The 17,610-nt window shown below is 44.0% G+C and overlaps 1 protein-coding gene across 1 annotated transcript in view; it reads right to left on the minus strand.

Moving 5' to 3' along the window:
* grm8a (glutamate receptor, metabotropic 8a) overlaps positions 1–17,610 on the minus strand; it is a 252,876-nt gene that overhangs the window by 75,722 nt on the left and 159,544 nt on the right. Inside the window, exons 4-5 of the mRNA XM_080757178.1 lie at positions 5,162–5,297; positions 4,502–4,656 (exon numbers count right to left, since the gene is read on the minus strand). Of these exons, the coding sequence (XP_080613304.1) occupies positions 4,502–4,656; positions 5,162–5,297 (291 nt within the window). The remainder of the gene's footprint in view (positions 1–4,501; positions 4,657–5,161; positions 5,298–17,610) is intronic.

Raw genomic sequence — 17,610 nt, forward strand, 5'->3', positions numbered from 1 at the left:
CAAAAAAAAGCTGCGTCTTTCAGATTTCTGCTTCTGCTTTTTAAAGCAGCTTCTTCAATGTGAACGGAGCTTAAGGTTTTCTTTTTGTCTTCTCACAGCAGGAGTCAGTCAGTATGATCTCAGTATGTCTCAATGTACTAAATGTGACTAAATGTAAATGCGAACGTTCCTGCGGAGCTCACATGTTCCAGTCCGACTCCCCTGCATCGCAGATCTGAGATTAAAACACTTCCCCAAAATGCTGCTTGTCCCACATAAGAGGGGTTAAAGAAACTAACAGCTGCCAGAGGCAGGCTGGCTGGCTGGCGGAGAAGATGGAGAGACAAGTGGAGGACAGAGGGAGACAGTGAGGGAGAATAAATACTTATCTTCTCACTTTTTGTTTAACAGCTTAAAACAAAATGTTGCTTTGAATTCCTTTTTTCTTTTTGGTTTTCACTGATTCTCAACCTCGAGTCCGTGGAACATAAAGGGTCCAAATGGACCCCAACCCCCTTTCTGAAACCAGCTCCTCGCCACTCGCCCTACACACTTGCCCTCGATATGTGCGTTCACGCGAGGCTGTGCCATATTAAGTGTCGTCCGAAACCAAGCAGCCTTGAGTGGAAGTGGCTTATAAAGCCCTCAAGAGCGAGTCTGTGCCGATCTAGACTCGATTGCCTTGTGCAGCCCTGCTCTCTGTCCGCATGGAAACCGCAACCTACAAATGTAAGCACCACCACAAATAAATGCTAAATAAACTCCTCCTAAACAATCTTCATCTGATGCAGAATAGACAACGCTCCAACTGATGTTCACAAGGGCTCTTTATTTAGCCCACTGTGAAAAACTATGAATTAAACCACACACCACAACTTTGAACACAATGATTTATAAACACCATGGATGTATATGACATGTCATTTTTGACAGTCACGCTGTATTTCATATTAATGAAATCCAAATGTCACACAAACATACACGATGCAATGCAATATAACTGTACAAACAAAATAACAGGTAACGCAATTGCATGATGGTAACCATGGCAAAGAATGGTGTCCGTTTCCTGTTTCCTGCGAATGTATTTCCAAACAGTTTTTTATACCCAGCACCCTAATCAAGGGAACTTGATTCAGCTGGAGGGGCACTTCCTGACGAGGGAACCTCCCGAGAGCACTTCAAGTCAAGGGACTGGTTTCAGAAAGGGCATTATGGAGTCAAAGTGATAAAAAAAAAGGTGTCAAAATGGTCCTTAAAAATGAAGGGTTAACTTGAGAATCAATGTTTGACACCTCAGAGGGTTTTGAACATGGCTGGACGTTTCAGAGACAATTGTCACCCGTGTCAGCGGCGAGGCCATTGGTCAGGGTCATCAGTAAACCACACCCACCGATACCAGTAACGGTGCATTTGTTTCTATGGAGACGACAGCGGAGATGGCACTGCAGCGGTAGCCGTGGTAACCGCATGTGGCAGCAGCAACACTGTCTGGTTGCAACAGTGTGGGGAAAAAAATGCAGCTTCACACCCAGCCTTTACAGATTCTGGTGGTTGAATGGCTCATGCTTGCTGCGGCGTGTGTGTGTGTGTGTGTGTGTGTGTGTGTGTGTGTGTGTGTGTGTGTGTGTGTGTGTGTGTGTCATTAATCTCTGTCTGTTTCAGTGTGGCTCCTGGTCAGTCTATCTAATCCAAGCCCTCCTGCTGTCTGCCCGTCATGCCCGTCATACAATATTGTATTCTCTCTCTCTCTCTCTCTCTCTCTCTCTCTCTCTCCCTCTCCCTCTCCCTCTGAAGTCATCTGCTGTATGTGACAAGGTTTCTCAGTCAGGAGGAAAAGTGAGGACTTAAAATGGAACAAATGTGACATCTTCTGGGATCCACATGCAGGGAGAGCTTGGATCACACGGTGTGTCTCTGTACTTGTATCAGCCTCTGTGTACACACAGGCATGCAGGAATTTCACAGAGGCCATTGATGGCCATGACCGCCCTGCCACCCCCGTTTGGCCTCATGCCCCTCCAAAATACGATATGCCCTGCCCGCACTGTCCCAGATGATTTCACCGTTTTCTCTGCTGCCTTCTTCCCGTCGACACAATTTTAGACACCAGTGCCTTTGTTGAGATTCAAAACATCAAGTGAAACGTTGAGGATTTATAGCCTAGTATGAACCACTGGGAAACCGGGCTATTTATGATGATAGTTTGATATAAATCTAGTACTGTACTAGTACTAAACTGCAATCCATGCTTTTATTTCCTCCAGATTAGACTATTGTAATTCTCTATACATTGGTATCGAACAGTCTGCAATCAGACGACTGCAACTGGTCCAGAATGCTGCTGCTCGCCTTTTAACCGGCACTAAAAAAAAGAGAACATATAACCCCCGTGCTGGCCTCCCTTCACTGGCTCCCGGTTTCTTTTAGAATTGATTTTAAAGTCCTTTTATTTACTTTTAAATGTTTAAATGGGCTGGCCCCCGAATACCTCTCCGGGCTCGTGAAACCCTACACCCCGGCTAGAGCTCTGCGCTCTGCGGATCAGGTACTGCTAGAGGGCCGAACAACTAACAAAAGCACTAGGGGGCGCTACGCTCTTTCGCGGCTGCAGCTCCCAGGCTCTGGAAGAGCTTTGCCCCTTCACATTCGCTCTGCCCCCTCCATTGGTGTTTTTAAGTCTCACCTTAAGACTCATCCTTTCTCCATGGCTTTTAATGAGTCCATTTTATGCTTTCATGCTTACTGTACATTTTTGTCATTTTTATTATTGTGTTTCTCGTTTATATTCCGTGTTCTCCTGCCTGTTTTTGCCACTGATGTGCAGCACTTTGGTCAACCTTGGTTGTTTTAAAACGTGCTCTATAAATAAACTTTGATTTGATTTGATTTGATCAACCAGCAGACTAATAAAACTCACCGTTATGTGCCGACGACGACCCAAAACTGTGAACTTGAGAAGGACGACTGAGCTGACGTAAGAAAGTCTGATAAATTATTGAATAAAACAAGAAACTCAATATTTAATGTAACGCATTGCTATCGCCAGCTGACCCAGTGACCTAAGAAGTGATCTACAGTATGCACTTTGATCCTTGAGCTGCAGTGTGGCCGAGATAGACAGTTTAAAGGGGAACTTGTAATGTCTTTATCTTAGCAAGGCCTTGCATCACCTCTCTGTTCTCCTCAGCCCACCATCTTTCAAAAAGATGACATGTCTTTCACGGACTTTATACTGATCTCTACACAGTCTACTGACATACAGCTTGATTGAAGGCCTCTGACCTGATTCAATCTGGATGCCGGTGAAACTGAGACAGACAGAGCAGGACGCAGAAATAATGAACTCATGTTCAAATAAAATGTTGACAGTTGAAGCCCCCTCGGGTGGACAGCAGTTCAATAATGATTACAAATGTACAATGCTGTCCCTGGTGAAGGCATATTAGTAACTACATACTTGATAATACAGTTGACACGTGGCTCCACAGCAGTCAAACTTTGCCCCCGCTATGGTCAAGGCTTCTGATGGCGAAGGAAAGCACATACTGTACCCCCAAACGACTAACCCAGTGGTTCTCAACCTCTGGCTCAGGCCCACTGGTACGTGTGCCGCGAGGGTATTGCAAGTGGGCCCCAAATATTTGGTGAAACACTGAGACTTTCTTAAGAATACTACATTAGTTCCACTGATCAATGCCGAAACTTAAAATGCACGCAGCAGGCCGCAAACGGTTTTCATCCAGAAACAGTTGAGGAGAACCACTGGGCCGTAAACCCATTTTGGACGGGAACCCCTTTTGGTGTTTGTAGCATTATGTTTTACTTTAGCTATTGGAAAATAGAAGATCTACAAGCTTATAGCGAGGCACTTATGAGCTTGTAGATCTGCTTTTTTTTTTTAATATATATTTTTTTTATCCCACGATTTTGTAACCCATTTTTCACCCCTGTGTCAATCATCTACTGTGATCCTGGGCTCTACACACCCTCCGCCAACCTGGGGAGAGCAACGGACTTAACTCATGCTTCCTTCATGCTTGAGTGTCCAAGTTGCTCCTTTACACCTGACAGGGGGGAGTTTCCCTGGTTGGACGTAGCGCGTGGAAGGAACACGATATTCCAACCAGTTCCTTTCCCCTCCATCAGGCGCCCCGGCTGGCCAGGGGGAGGCAGTTTAGAGACCAGGATTACTGCATGTTTTTGTGAGGGTACCTACCCTAGGGGCCACAGAGGGAACATAGATCTGCTATTTTTGAAGAAATCGTGAACATGTGGCACAAATGTTCGAATATATATTCTTTCAGAGCGAACATGTGCTTCTGGGGGGTCCCTGGAACAACATATTTTCATATGGGGTTTTGACAGCCATATACATATGTTTTCGGGAGTCCTTGACATGAAATTGACATGACACATAAACGTGAGTTTTTCAGAAAACAGGATTTAGAAGGCATTTTGTAAGAATGGAGCTCAGGTCTAAATGGGTTAAACCTAATCCCACACATGCACGAGAGCATACCGTCCACGGAGACTCGTTTGGGCAGGATGGTGATGGCTCCCTCAGCGACCATCTCCTGGCCGACCACAGGAGAGATCTTGGACCCCCAGCTGTCTGAGCCCACCCACAGGAAGTGACCCGTCTGGTTGTTGCGTCCGGCTGCATCCAGAATCCGCCTGGTAGACAAATAAATACACAGTGAGGACGGAAAATAAAACGTATTGAGATGTAAATGCGGGTAACAAAATCATCATCATCATCATCATGTATTTAACCAAGACCATGATCACAGGAGCACAGAATCATAAATAGATATTATACAATAATCTCTATGTGGTACCCATAACTATGCATCAATTTACAAAAAGTGCATTATTTGAACAGAGGAAGAACATTTTCCAGAAAAGCACCCAATTTACAAATAACTTTTGGCTAATAAAATTTGTTTACAAAAAAATAAACTATAACGCAGATGGATGAGTTACAGGTAGATATTATTCGTCTAAAATGCATAAAGCTCCAACAAGATGTGAAACTCATCCCCAGCTGTCATTTAGGTCATTACGTAAAACATAATAACCCAACATAACCTCTGTCCAGCCCTTTGTATCTTCTGTCATTCAGCACAATGCAACGCCACTGGCAGAGGGCGCGCTTGTTTTGGTGGTCGGGGGGGCGTACCGTATGTCGTCCTCGTTGGCAAACATGACAATGGCACGTGCATTAGAGGTCTCCATGAGCCGTCTGATGATCTTATCAAACTCCCCTGGTCTAGGCTCCCTCGGTACCTTCAGAGACTGGGCTATACACACCCCTCCTGAGAGAGAGAGAGAGAGACAGACAGAGAGAGAGAGAGAGAGAGAGAGAGAGAGAGATTAGTGCATGTATATAATCCCTAACCCCAGTAAGCACTATAGTAAAGAGGGAATACAACGTAATTATATTTCCATTATTATTTGATTTTACATTCAACATCCATTCCAGGGTCAAGTACAATTAACAGACAGACAGACAGACAGACAGACAGACAGACAGACAGACAGAGACAGAGAGACAGATTGGCCATTTCCAGAGGGTGTACTTGTACATCATGTCCAGAGGGTGTACTTGTACTTCAAGCTGCTTCACGCTACAGAAACAGGAGCTAGTCTTGCCCTATGCCTGGGCCTCATGGCTCGGCAAGGCTTACAGTACTTAATCGCATATTTGATCTGAGAATTTATTTTCAATTAACACTCAAAATACTTTGAATGCTATGTCGTATGCTATCTACGTGTGTATCCAGGGAGTTTGTTTTTACATCATGACCAAGTTTGCATTTGTCCATATACATTTCAATTACTTAGTTACAAATGACACACAGACAATAGATCGGTTGAAACATACAGTAGACATTTGTTGATTCAACAAATGTCTACTGTATGTAGACAAGCTCATTGCTAAACAAACACACACTTGCCACTTCCTGTTTTTGGTCTGATCTTCCTAAAAGAGTCACATGACTCAGGGGCTCCTTTTTTATAGGGAGGGGAATGTCATTGGAACGTACCACTTAACAGGGGAGTTTGGAACGTGCCACTTGACAGGGGAGTTTGGAACGTACCACTTGACAGGGGAGTTTGGAACGTACCACTTGACAGGGGAGTTTGCATTTGACTGGAAACTGTATATCGTCCATACAAAGAGTGGTGTTGCTAAAAACATGAAGTCGTGTAGTGTTACTTGCTTAAGAACAGTTGGTTTGTCCCATCAAAGGAAAGGCCCAGAAAAGGGGTGTGTCATTCAGTTCAGTTCAGTGTCAGGTAGTAGAGGGGGCACAATGCTGCCCTTTAGGCCTTCAATACAGCCAGTAGAGTCATACTATCTCTAGACTGGCATGCTTGAATTAAGCCTAGTAAGTGTATTGGTTTCCTTCTTTGAATGATGTTTTTTACAATATTTTGGAACAGGGTAGTACATTTAATCATTCCTTGCAAGAATGATAAACCTGCATAATTGCAAAACATTGGTTTGTCTATTCTGTACACCTAGCCCTCATCAAAAGGAACTCTTTTAGAAACAGATTTTGGTATGCGAGTGAGTGAGGTTTTTTTTTAATCAAAATGCTTCTTCTCCCATTGCGTGCACTAGACCATATTCAGACTGTGGCCATCATGCCATTAAGTTAATGAAATGTCCCCCCGTTGCCACCCAGGTTTTTCAATACAACATGGCCAACACGCCATTTGAATATGGTTGTAGCGTGAGGAGGGGGGTGTTAACTGACAAGGCACAATTTGTGCTGAACAATGAAAGGATGACATAGCACCAAAACCCCGTTTTTCCTGAGTGAGTAAAATTAGGAGAAACGGCAAGATGTAGCCCTCAGTTTGACCCCTGTTTTAACACTGCTGAGTACAGGTGTATGACAAAACCCAGACCGGACAATTTGTCACGCTATCTGAAGTGACCACAAGGTTGACTTTTTGACCAAATGCTGACCCTAACAGGGAGACCCTCTGCCACATGGCACATACAACTAGCACGAACACCAACAGACACGCACGCTGAGTGTGGACATTTGATGCATATCACACACCACTGATAAATGTGTTATTCAGCAAAGGCGCACATCTGATGAAAAATGTAATATTCTTATTGTTGATTGCTGATCATATTTTTCATTTTCTAACCACTGATTTGTGACGTGTGCATTTGTGTGCATTGTGTGTGTGTGTGTATGTGCGTGTGTGTGTGTGCGCGACGCGCGCATCTGTGTTAGCACTCAGAGGAGTGCAAAAGTGTAAGGCGAGATGGTCAACGGAGATAAGAATGAATAATGACCACAGGATGTTTTCCCCGTGTGGTAAAAACTGTTAATGAAGAACTGCTAACTGTTTTCTTTAAGTCAGCAGCTTAAGAACCAGTTTAAACCAGTTTTTGGGAAAGACAGAAAATTAAGAGTCAGCCACCCTTTCCAATATAATGATCGTGTCAACTAAGACACGATGCTCTTTGACGGCGATAGCTCTGCTGAGTGGTCGCATCAACCCAGCTGGCCGAGCGCATGCAAGCGGGCCCAAACAACACAGCCACCTATGCGCTCCCTTACGCAGCTCTCCGGAGTGGCTGGCCTACGCGCAGGCAGGCGGTCCAACAGGACAGCAGACAGGCAGTCGGCCTGAGGACAACCGCCTAGTCTAAACGGCGATTATAGGACTTAAGAGCAGTCCTTGTTAATATACCAGTTTAATGCGAGTTTTACTCTGAGACAGTGATGACTTGTTACACTTTAACTTAAGAAGAAAAGTAAATTCTCGCGCGCTGCATCTGGACCAAGTGAACTTTTCCTGGCAATGCAGAACGCTTGAAGACCTCCGTGGAAGGCTGATATTTACAATCAGGTGGGTCGGACTGATTGAACATCTAGCCTCAAAACGACATTTGGTTTGATAGGGACCTTAGGCGTATAATATAGTCTAGTTGTAAAGAAGAGCTCTCTTTATAGACTATGATACACTGAGGCCTTCATGCCACTCTACCCACCAAGCCTACACGCCCTCTCTCTCTTTGCGAGACGTTACTCTCCTCCTCCTACCCTCTTTTCCATTCTTGTGCTGCTTACTGTAGCCTTCTTTAATCCATGTGACGTGTTCGCTCATTGCTATGTGGTTTTTATGCCATTGTAACCAGTAATCGATATTAATAAACACTCCTTTTGATAGTACAATCTATTTTGTTGGAGCAGTTTATTTGGTTCATGATTTACTGTATATCTGAATGTTATTATGCAAAAGGGAATTCTATTACATTTCATTTATTCAAGCGGTCCAACAACTCACGTCTTCAGACGAGACGTTTTTGATGTGATGCGCTGAAATAGCTTGAATATTCCAGAGTCATTTTATTATGATTTTGGAGTATCATTGCTGATTAATCATATCGGATTAATCCACTATTTCACGGACTACATGGTTTATGTGAATATGGTGAATTTGTAGTCTGTTCGTTCCAGTGAAACGGTATGATCGCTACGCCTGAAACAACAAAGGTTTTAAAATGCACGATTAAAATGTGTGGGGTTTTTTTTTTATCGCATTATTTGTACTGTAATTAATGAATCGAAATAAATCAGTTAAATTCCCAGCCCTAGTAAATGTAGCTACTTAGTTACTTTCCACCGCTGGTAAAAACCAAACACTATGTGGCAAGCCCAGGTGACAGAGAGTGACAGAAACAAGAAGCAGATACGAGGGAGAGCAAACAAAATGGGTGGGTGGGGGGTTAGAAGTGTTGATGGAGATGGAGAGATTAGCAAAGGAGAGCAGACAAGAGAGAGAGAGAGATGAATGGAGGGGCAGTTCTTAATGGCCCTTGTATATCAGTCATTGCACGCACGCACGTACGCACACACGCAAGTCGCACACACACACACACACACACACACACACACACACACACACACACACACACACACACTCCATCTATTTCTTCAGTTTTCTCCATCTTTCTCTCTCTCTCTCTTGACAAGTTCAATCACTACAACAGTCATTAGTTGTGTCATTCGCCACACTATAATGAGCAACCCTTCTACACACACGCGTGCACACAGAGACATTGGCCCTCATTTATCAACGCGGTTGGGGCCAATGAGGGCCATTGTGTGTGTGTCTGTGGGTGTGTGTATGTTCAGTTGTGTTCGCATCTCGGTGTCTCTTCATGTGCTCTTGAATGCATATTGGTGTGTGTCCAGTCTGTGTGTGTTCCACCCCATTGATTGAACATCAGTACAGTCTGTCATTTTCACTTGATCATACACTAACGCGCGCGCGCACACACACACACACACACACACACACACACACACACACACGCACACACACACACACACATTGTGTGTCACACACTTGTATTGTCCAGTGTTGGGCATCGTTACTTTCTAAAGTAACGTTGTTAGGTTACTGGATTACTGCCCATAAAAATAATCCCTTACCGTTACAGATTACCTTCTGAGAAAAGTAACAAGTTAGATTATTTTCCGTTATTTTCCGTTACCAGACAATTAAAACCCATTTTTTTATGCTTGCGGAAGTTGGTTACATTGTATTAGCCCTACTGCCTACCGTCAATGCGCCGCATTATCACGGCCCGGTTAAAAACGAGAATGATACACACCATGAACTGACCATAGACAATATCCCCTTTACAGCTCTCTTTATTAACGAATATAAGTCGCCACAATCGCCAGCCTATACACGTAGGACTGGACAGAAAGAGCTAGTGCAGAGAGTACAGACAATACCAGACTAGGCTGTTGCGCTGCGCTCTGATGCCCTCTCCACGCCGCGCACCGTGGCCCATGAACAACAATAACAACTCCACGTGGACCCACGACGACCCACGTATGAATTAGATAGTTTATAAGAAATGGCACGGCGGCCATCCTTGCAGGCAGTGACAGTAACATAATGAGAATCCTGTAGGCTGTGTAACCTGTTCATTTTGGGGGGCATCATCAACAACAGCCTGTTGATGATGAATGATACTATGAAACTTAACAATTAATGTACTAGTAGCCTACTCACCTAATGACGCCGCCACGGAGGATATACCATGTTTAACGTAATTCCAAAGTGTTTAGCCTACATTGTTTCAAGTCATAGACGCATGCGGTTTTTATGAACTTTGGCTAAAAGCATGTTGTTTTTATTATTCCACCACCCGGCAGTGCCGGCCCTTCTAGTCGACTGTCATGGTAGCTGGCTAGCCTACAACCGAAATAACTTCCTCTTCCTCTTCAAACTAAAAGCTACTTGTAACAATACTTTTATTTCTTAAGTGAACTACAGGATGTAGTAGACGCAGGATGTATAGGAAGGATAAATCACACAGAAGGCAGGAGAAATAAACTCCGCAGACATTCGGGGCTTTATTATTTTTAAATCTTGCCAACAGAATGAACAGGGACACATTATAGTAACGGGATTACTTTGTTGGAAATGTAACTAAGGAACTAACTACTAAATTGCAAAACTAACAAGTTACTTTATTCCGTTACCAATAAAAGTAGTCCCTTACATAACGCCGTTATTAATAGCGCCGTTACACCCAACACTGCTCATAATGTATAGATCGAGTTCATGTGTAGTCAACAGATCACTAGTGCAAAGGTCACAGTTCAGGGTCTAGAGTTCATGATTCTCACAGCTACAGGGAAGAAGCTATTCTTCTTCCTGATAAAGCAAACTTTAATTATTTGCGATTCTGGTCTTTTAATATTACATTTTATTGTTTGCTAATTTCTCAAAGCATGTCAAGTATACTGTACGAGTAAGCCAGCAGCGTTGGTGGTGAAAACAAACATAGATGTATCATGAATACATTATTCTATTCTTTTCATTTTCCTTCATTAAATGTGATTCTTATTTTTATCTGGTGTATAGGCAACATTGTTTTGCAATATCAAAATGAAAGAATAACTTTATGCCTACTACAAATTCAATAATAAATTATGATTAAATGTAAAAAGAAAAAAAAAGAAAAGAAAAGAAAAAGAAAACCTCTTATTCCTTTTCATACTTCTTTGCCGTAGCAACTGGGAGCCACGGGAGAGAGCCACATGAGCCACATGTGGCTCTAGAGCCGCAGGTTGCCTTCCCCTGGGCTAGAGCGACATGGACCACAGATGCTATTGCATCGTCAGTGGAGCGGTTCTTTCTATATGCGAACTGGTGAGGATCCACGTTGTCATCGAGGCTGGCCTTTTTAAGTGAGACTCCAATTGTCATGAAGTGCTTTGAACGGCTGGTGCACTGAGTGCCTGCTGCTATTGGACGGTATAGTCGTTCAGGCATGACACTTTCGCAGACTTTGGGCCAGAGATAATGGTGGCACTGAAAGCCAGGGACAAAGAGGTGTTAAAAACCTCAGAGAGCTGATAAGCGCAGTTCTTGAGGGCCCTGCCTGGAATGTTATCCGGCCCCGCAGCCTTGTGGGGCTTGGCCCCCTGCAGAGACGTCCTTACATCCTCAGGAGTCACACTGGGGAGTAGCTCACCTGGTGAGCCTGGTGTTAGAGGCCTCAAAGCGAGCGTAGAAGGTGTTGAGAGCGTCGGGTAGGGAAGGGTCCCCAGGGCATTCAGCATCTTTCTCGCTGTGGTCTGTGATAGTCTTCATTCCTTTCCACATACTCGTCGGGGGTCGTTGGTGGTATAAAGTGCCCCTGGATTTTGTGCGCATAGCCGTGATTTAGCCCTTGTTATCCCTCGAAAGTCAGTCAGGTTCCTCCTAGCTTGTGCATCACCCGACCTAAAAGAAGAGTCCCCGCACTTTCAAGAGTGAGCGGACCTCAGCGTTCAGCCAGGGTTTCTTGTTAGGACGGATAGTAATATAACACACTTGCCGATATAGCCTATAGGACAGATGAAGTATATTCCTCCAAGTCCACAGCACCAGGCTGTGGCGTCGCCGCCTCTCTGAAAATGTGCCATTCGGTGGTGCGCTCAAAGCAGTCTTGGAGCATAGAGTCAGCTCCATCTGGCCACACAGTGATGGTCTCCTGTGTGGGTTGCCTGCAGACGCTAGCACCGGGCGGTAGATGGGGACCTAACATGATTGAAAGGTGGTCAGAAAAGGCCCAGGTTGGGGCGGGAGACAGCTTTATATGCCTCCTTCCTGTTTGTGTACACAGTCAAGTATATTATTTCCCCAGGTGTAAAACTTTAATCTACTGATGAAACCTTGGTATAGAATGGCCTTCAGATCAACATTGTTGTAGTCGCCCCCTACCACGTAGCGCCTCGGGGTGTCTGTTCTGTAGTGTGCAGATTGTATGGCGCCCCTAGTGCCTCATTTGCGTTAGCCTTGGGGTGAATGTAAACAGCTACAACACGCACACACACGCGCATACACACGCACGCACGCACGCACACACACACACACACACACACACACACACACACACACACACACACACACACACACACACACACACACACACACACACACACACACACACACACACACACACACACACACACACACACACACACACACACACACACACACACACACACACACACACACACACACACACACACACACACACACACACACACACACACACACACACACACACACACACACACACACACACACACAATTAATTTGATTTAATGTGTGAACATTAATACAATAAACAAAACCGACAAATTATCTCTTTGCATCTTTTGCATCTGCCTGTGTGAACGCAGCGTATTTGTATGTGGCACACGTTTATTATAAATATTGCCATACTTACAGGGATGTCAAAACAGAGCCTTGATGCCAAACATATGCTTTTAGATATCCATGCTCAAATATTATATAAATGCTCAATGCATATTGAATTCAAAGAGTTGTCTGACTGAACCGAAGCAAGTTCTGTAAATATTCTGTAACTTTGTCCCTTTTATGCCCATATACGGAGTTATTTGTCAGGCATGCCCAAATATGGAGTTTATGCAGACGTCAGAACAGGCCAGCTCCATTATGGAGATCTAGGGGAGATCAGGTGTGATCAATTGGCTAATTCGGGCCATGTCCAGAGCCTGGGCAGAGGCTTTTGTGCTGGTTCTGGACAACTGTGTATCCCACCGACTCAAGGCACTGCACTCCCTGTGGTGGTGTGGAACACGTGTCAAATGTGAAGTCGGTGACTTTTATTTCATTGTTAATTCTACAAGATACCGGGGTTGTGGCTCTTTCAGAGCGGGACCTCTGGGGGGAGGGAGGGGAAAAAAATGTCAACAATTTTTGTATGCTATTTTTGACTCATATGTGACTTGGAAAATGTATATAGAAAAGTCGGTGGGGCGAACGCTTCTCGAGTTGCGTGGATTACAGACGTACAGAGACGTGGTGCATTTATAGATAGATGTACCTTAATGTACCAGGGAAGTATTACCGTTTGCGGTGTTGTTTTACCTATGGCAAGGTAAAAATGAATGATCAAAAGGCTAAAATTGTCTGAGTTTGCTTCAGTGCCTTCCTTCTACACATACCAGTCCCCGGACCAGCCTGTATTTGGCTTGAGGTGCGGAGGAACCCTGTTGTGCGTAAAAATTAATAATCCTTTTCATCCTGTGTATGCAAGTTTTACAAATCACTTTGAACCAAGGCAGGTACAGCAGCGTGATGTTTACACAAGCAGTTGTGGCTGACTACTTTCTTGTAGAAATTATTCTTATAGTGAATTTTTTAATTGGGTTATGTTTATGATTTCCATTTTGAGGAAGTTTACCGCGAGAGGTCGGAAGCACTCCTCTACACGCCATGCTTCTTAGCTGCTCTAAAGTTCTTTGTAAACCACGACCTTGGAGATTATTTAATAAGCCGACTTTGTGTGTTACATAATCACACAAAGAGTTCCATTTTCTGGCTTTTCCATCTTCAAAGAAGTGAGTCAAGGTGAGAGCAAGTGTTCAGCCTTTCTTCCATGGCACCAAAGGCATTTATCTCTGGTATGTCTTTATTTAGTTTAAGAAGATGTTGGCACATCCAATCATTGGTTTGTTCAAACCCACTGACACAGCAACGTTACGCGACTATATTCGCTCAGCGAAAGAGCTACAGTATGTAAATTGTAGTGTTGTCTGCATAATTATGGTAAGCGAATTTGTAATTTTACATAATTTGTACCAACTGGAGCATGTAAAGGTTGGATAAGAGAGCCACTCATCTTCCTTATTCTCCATATTACCCAACTTGAATCTACAGTAGTTACTTGCCACCGAGTAACCTTATACAACTAATCAACTCAGAAATTACATATACATACTATACATACAGTATAGACATACTGTATGTAGACATATAAGCATATGACATGATGAATATATGTACCAATGCCAGGATATAATTGATTATCGATGGTGACGTAACGGTGACATGTTTCAGTGTCGGGTGGACTAAAGGTAACATATACGTATGTGATCTGACACCACTGCCTTAACGGGCATAAGTAATCATTACCATACTTCAAAATACTACTTTTTTTCATCCAAAAGCAAGGTACGTAAATAGCTAAACCTAAAAATTCAATATTGCAAGTTTGCAAGATTTGAAAGTTTGTAGCGGTCTACAGTACTTGCACGTTCTACTCGACTTTGTTCTACTCCACTCTACTCTATGCTACTACAGGTGTAATAAAGAAAATTTACAATATGTAGTGGGGGTCCCTGCATCTCTCTCAGGGTCCTTGGCCAGAAAATATTGAAGACCCTTGCTATAGACCACAAACAATAGCTTCAACATATATATTTCACAATCACCCAATTGCACTGCTAGTCAAGAGCACATAGGGGTTCAATGTCTTGCCCAAAGACACGTTATGAAGCGAGGCAGAGCCAGGGATCGCCCCCGGGAATGATTCCATTCCAAAGGCGCTTGTTCTACCTCCAGAACCTGATTTGCAACAGGCGGGGGCAAAACACCCCAATTCTCCTCCGGAAATTGTCATTTCTCCATATACGTGCCATTATACTGTATGCCAATCCTCCTGCCCCAGAACCAGGGCCCTTAGTTGCGTTTGATCTACACCTCCACTCTCCTCTCCTCTGCTATTCCCTGTACCCTCCCTCATCCTTCTCTGCTTCTCCACCAAGCAATAAAGACTACAGCTACACAGCAAAGTAATTTTCTTCATCTCTCCCACACAGTACTGCTTCCAAAGCTAAATTAAATGAGAGATTTGGAGGCTGTGTTTATTGACTGTTTGATGTGAAATGCTTCAGCATGTCAAATGGTGCCAAAGAGCAACAGAGACAAAGTAGTCAAAATACTGGAGGTTTCATTTTCATATATTCAAAGCACAAGACATTCAAAAGGCTATGGGCCGTGTGGTGTGCTGCATCATCCAGACCCCGAGAGCCATCACTTTGTGATTCCAACCCAGATGAGATTGAGATTGACTTTGAACACTAGTCTCAAGTCAGCAACGCTGCGTGAGACTTGAGCGATACGTCAAGCTGTGTTTACATATGGTGAGAAAAGAAGACAGAAACAAACCGTGCCAGTGGGAGAGCAGTAGCTCTTCAGCGTTTGGCAGCAGCGTTTCCAGTGGTTTCCGAGTTCAGACAGCGACCCTGATTGAAGGAGCATACATGGATAATAATGTTTTTTTGTCTCCCAATGCTTCCTTGGAAACGCTTGCTCTCCTTTGTCTTTTGCCTCTTCCCTTTTGCCCTGCACATCCAAAGATGTATACAGTATAGGGACAGGGACAGTGCCTTATAGTGACACCAATTTATTGTTTTCCCCATTTCTTTTAAACTAATACTCTCTCTAGCTCTCTTTTTGGTATGCCTCTCTTGTCCTATTTGTTGACGACCCCCCCTATCCCTCACTCAATCTCTCTCTTTAAAAACAAGGTCTCTGCTCTCTAAAGAGCATGTTCTGAATACTGGATGAACGTACTGTATCCCCCCCCCCCTCTCTCTCTCTCTCTCTCATTCCTCCTCCTGATGGCTTTCTAATAGCATAGTCATAATGGCTGTATGTGTGAGGAGGTACTACCTGGACATTTGCATGCCTCCATATGGCACTGTGTACACAGCACGCACGAACACACCGCACGCACGCACGCACACACACACGCACACCGCACGCACCGCACGCACCGCACGCACCGCAACGGATGAATGAACCAGGATCTTTGAAGGTGGATACAAAAATTGTTGTTTAACTATTTCCACTCATCTCTCTTTACACAATTCTAGCTTGTAGTGTGCGCACACACACACACACACACACACACACACACACACACACACACAAAGCTGGACATAGGAGGGGCTAGCACCCCTCAAAGCCAAGGTCTGAGAGCTACTGACGTAAGTCATCTAGGACCAGCATAAACTGAAATGTGTTCAGTTTATAGCCTGGACATCTTGGAGTTTCCCTGCAGAGGTATAACACTTAATAATGTGGTGAGACATATTGCTCGCTACGGTCCAATTATCTGTTTGCATAGCAATGTGTTGTACAAATATACAATGTACTGTATAACGGGATATGAACTGAGGCAGCAATCTGCATCAGATAGTGGATATTGGATATTTTCCTCCTCTGTAATAATATTCCCCCAGACAATGCACAAGACAGCACAGACAATGCCGTCTTTGTAGAATTCTGTCTGGTGGATAGAAGCGCTGTGTTGTATCGTGTCAGGGGGAAGGGGCCATTAGAATGAAGTATTTTCCTATTTTGGATTTTATTTCGTTTTTCGCCGCATTTGCAACCCGACACTTTTTTTTTCTTTTTATAAATGAGCTAGAGAAGACGGATGGGAGTCTCGGCTCTTTATAAAGACAGCGACAACACTTCCTGATGTTCGGAAGCTCACGTCGTCCGTCCACCCTTTAAATGGCCACTTCACCCCTTTTACAACCTGTTTAGGACACAATAAATACTTTCCTGTGGTTTTTATGTGTGTATTCATTTTTATATTTCAGTCATGACGCCGTGTTCATGACCAAAAAACCTGTCATGGAAATGTCGCCTCACTTCCTTCCTGGACCACAAAGTCACACCTCCATGCAGCCTCCCCCCTCTCCACAAGGAGGGGCAGTGCACTAAAGCATTATGGGCATTGTAGGAATTCAGCAATCCAGTCAAACCCTATAGTCAAACACACTATCATTATTGTTCTGGCCATAGGGTGCAAATTTCAAATTGTGCTACAAATACTATTAACAGTGAGTGACTGTGTGAGCCGGTGGAAATGTGAATGTATATCACTGATCACATGACCCCATGTTCGGTATAGGTAACAGAATAGGAGGACATTTTTTTGTTATTTAAAGGTATACTAATAACACGTAGTTCAATGTTAAATGTTCCCCTTTCAGCCTCTGAAGTGCGTTTCGCACATACGTACAGCATGACTGTATACTGTCAAATCTGCAGTGTTCATTGAACCACTGCTGTATCAGGAGTCAGGACCCATCAACTGGCAGAGAGATACGGCGGTCAGGAGGACCGCAAAACACCTGGAGGTCAGAGAGAGGGAGATGGGGCGGGGGGGGACGGGGGGTTCTCTGTGTGTGAGTAGCACTTCATCTCTGTTGCTATCTGTTATTTTTCGCATTCTCTCTCACTATTTCTCATGTTCCT

The sequence above is a fragment of the Protomyctophum bolini genome (assembly GCF_963924005.1).
Source record: "Protomyctophum bolini genome assembly, chromosome: 23".
NCBI classification, from domain to species: Eukaryota; Metazoa; Chordata; class Actinopteri; order Myctophiformes; family Myctophidae; genus Protomyctophum; species Protomyctophum bolini.